Raw genomic sequence first — 2,758 nt, forward strand, 5'->3', positions numbered from 1 at the left:
TCCCTCAGAGGTCAACATGGGAGATTCCAGGAAAGTTCAGAAAAAGGTACCTAATTTAGCCTCTGTGTGAGATGGAGAAGGGGCCATGGGCTGATATTTGAATAAACAGAAATTAGTAAGGCAAAGAATACTGAGGGAGATGGAAGGTGGAGCAGGATAAACTGGTCAGACGTCAGTTTTCTGATCCTGTAGTCCACTGAAAATCCCACTGAAAATGCCAGTCCAGCCAGTCAGTTCAGCTGAAAAGTCCAGCTGAAAATACCACTAGTTTCTCCTAGCACTATACAGCTGGGAGCAAGTCTTATAGGATTGCATCCATTTCTTACATCATTTTATGTATTAACAGGAAAGCAGTCTCATCTGTGATGCTGTGGATACCCTATAACCACACAGTGGAAACTCCTGCCACCTTCTTCCTTGTGGGTATCCCAGGTTTGCCATCTTCCCATCTTTGGCTGGCTATTTCACTGGGTGCCATGTATACCATATCCCTGTTAGGAAACACCCTCATCATGACCGTAATCTGGATGGATTTCACTCTACAAGAGCCCATGTATTGCTTCCTGTATGTACTGGCTGCTGTGGATATTGTTATGGCCTCCTCTGTGGTACCAAAGATGGTGAGCATCTTCTCTTCAGGAGATGGCTCCATCAGCTTTAATGCTTGTTTCACTCAGATGTATTTTGTCCATGTAGCCACATCTGTGGAGACAGGGCTATTGCTGGCCATGGCTTTTGACCGCTATACAGCCATCTGTAAGCCCCTGCACTACAAGAGGATTCTCACACCTCAACTGATGCTGGTAATGAGTGTGGCCATCACCATCAGGGCTGTCATATTCATAACTCCACTGAGTTGGATGGTAAGTCATCTGCCTTTCTGTGGCTCCAATGTGGTTCTCCATTCCTACTGTGAGCACATAGCTGTGGCCAAGTTGGCATGTGCTGACCCCATGCCCAGTAGTCTCTACAGTGTGATTGGCTCCTCCATTATTGTGGGCTCTGATGTGGCCTTCATTTCTGCCTCCTATAACCTGATTCTCCAGGCAGTATGTGGTCTCTCTTCAAAGAATGCTCAATTGAAAGCATTAAGCACATGTGGCTCCCACATGGGGGTTATGGCTCTGTACTACCTACCTGGGATGGCATCCATCTATGTGGCCTGGCTAGGGAAGGATACAGTGCCTCTGTACACCCAAGTACTGTTAGCTGATTTGTATTTGATCATCCCACCTACCTTTAACCCCATCATTTATGGCCTGAGGACCAAACAAATGCGCAAGCGAGTATGGAGCTTGCTGACACACTGCCTCTTTGACCTCTCCAAACTGGGTTCATAAACACAAATTCCATTCAGATCTTGAGCAATCAAGATGACTCAAGATCAAGCATTCAAGGATACCTTAGAAATTTGTGGAGCTGGTTTGGTTTGCCTAGCACCAGAAAGAGTTCTAAGATGAAGCTGTAAAAGATATTCTTGCCTAATTTTCCAGTTTCTAGTAAGAATGTGTACGGAATGATTAATTTTATGACAACATCTTTAATGGTTTCAATCAACTAGTATCTGTATAAGAGATAAGTCTGGGCAGAGAATACAGATTTGGGGTTTTTCTTTCCTTAGCTTCTGACCCTTATGTTCAACTTAGTATCCTAAAAATATCCCTGCAGACAGAAACCAACAGTTTAGTCCCCCCATACCTGGCTGATTTTCTCAGAATTGTTCATTTCTCATGTGATTATTATGACAGCAACTGTTAATATATAACCCTGCCTTCTGGCCCATTGATGAATCCGCTCCACTTGGGTCATGTGCATATAACTCAACCAGAGGAATTCTCTAGTCAAACTGGATCCCAGTTTATCTGAGGAGATAATAAACTTGGGATCACTGATTGTGGTCATTTTCTAACACGTGAACTTGGAAAGAGAAATCTGTACCACAGCGAGATATCAAATTAGCAAGATGGGATGAAGAAACCAAGTCTCTCGTTCTCTGATTCCAATTAATTTTGGACACCCAGGCACATCTGTTACTAAGTTTTGTAAGATACCTCTATATCCTTTTAATTTCTCTCCTATTGTGAAGCTAGTTGGAGTCAGTGTACTAATAACCAGCCTTTTGCTTTTAAACAGCAAAAATTAAGGCAAAATGAGTCTGGTTGTGGGTATCTTCCTCTTTGCTTCCCAGTCCTGTTCTGTTTAACTGAACTGTAAGGCATAAAAGAAAAGGATCAAATGTAACATAGGTCTTTCTTCGTTTGGACACCACCATAGAAGTGTGCTCTGGGATGAAGAGGTTAATAGAAAACAATATCAATAATGATGCTGAAATGTGACTATTCTTTTCCAGGTCAGCAGATGTTGGTGTTTGGGTTTTGTTTTTATTTTTAACTTTCTGAGAGTCTTAAATTGAATAAGCAGTATATGTTAAAAGAAGGTTTCACATGTAAAAGACACATATATTTGACTCTGGTACATGTGAAAATCTATCTTAATAAAAGATAATTTCCAATAGTGTTACAACAAGTTATCATATCTGAGTCTTAATATTTCCTTGCTACTGATGGAGGATATACAATGCTAATTCATAGAGGGCACTAAAGATTAAAGAAAATAATGAATAGAGAGTGCATAACATAACATCTGATATACTGTCTCTACTTAAAAAATATATGCCCCAAATTTCTAATTCTATAGTTTTAAGGGGTAGGTCTAGGCACTATTGAAACTGTATTCCCATGTAGGTCAGTACTCATGT

General features: G+C 41.0%; 1 protein-coding gene across 1 annotated transcript; it reads left to right on the plus strand.

Annotated features, from left to right (window-relative positions):
• The first annotated feature begins 342 nt into the window (after positions 1-342).
• On the plus strand, positions 343-1,340 carry LOC131487334 (olfactory receptor 52I2-like). The gene has a single exon (XM_058687966.1). The coding sequence runs from the start codon at positions 366-368 to the stop codon at positions 1,338-1,340; it is 975 nt and encodes a 324-aa protein (XP_058543949.1). The 5' UTR covers positions 343-365.
• The last annotated feature ends 1,418 nt before the right edge of the window (positions 1,341-2,758 follow it).

The sequence above is a fragment of the Neofelis nebulosa genome, chromosome 10 (genome assembly GCF_028018385.1).
Source record: "Neofelis nebulosa isolate mNeoNeb1 chromosome 10, mNeoNeb1.pri, whole genome shotgun sequence".
Taxonomy (NCBI): domain Eukaryota; kingdom Metazoa; phylum Chordata; class Mammalia; order Carnivora; family Felidae; genus Neofelis; species Neofelis nebulosa.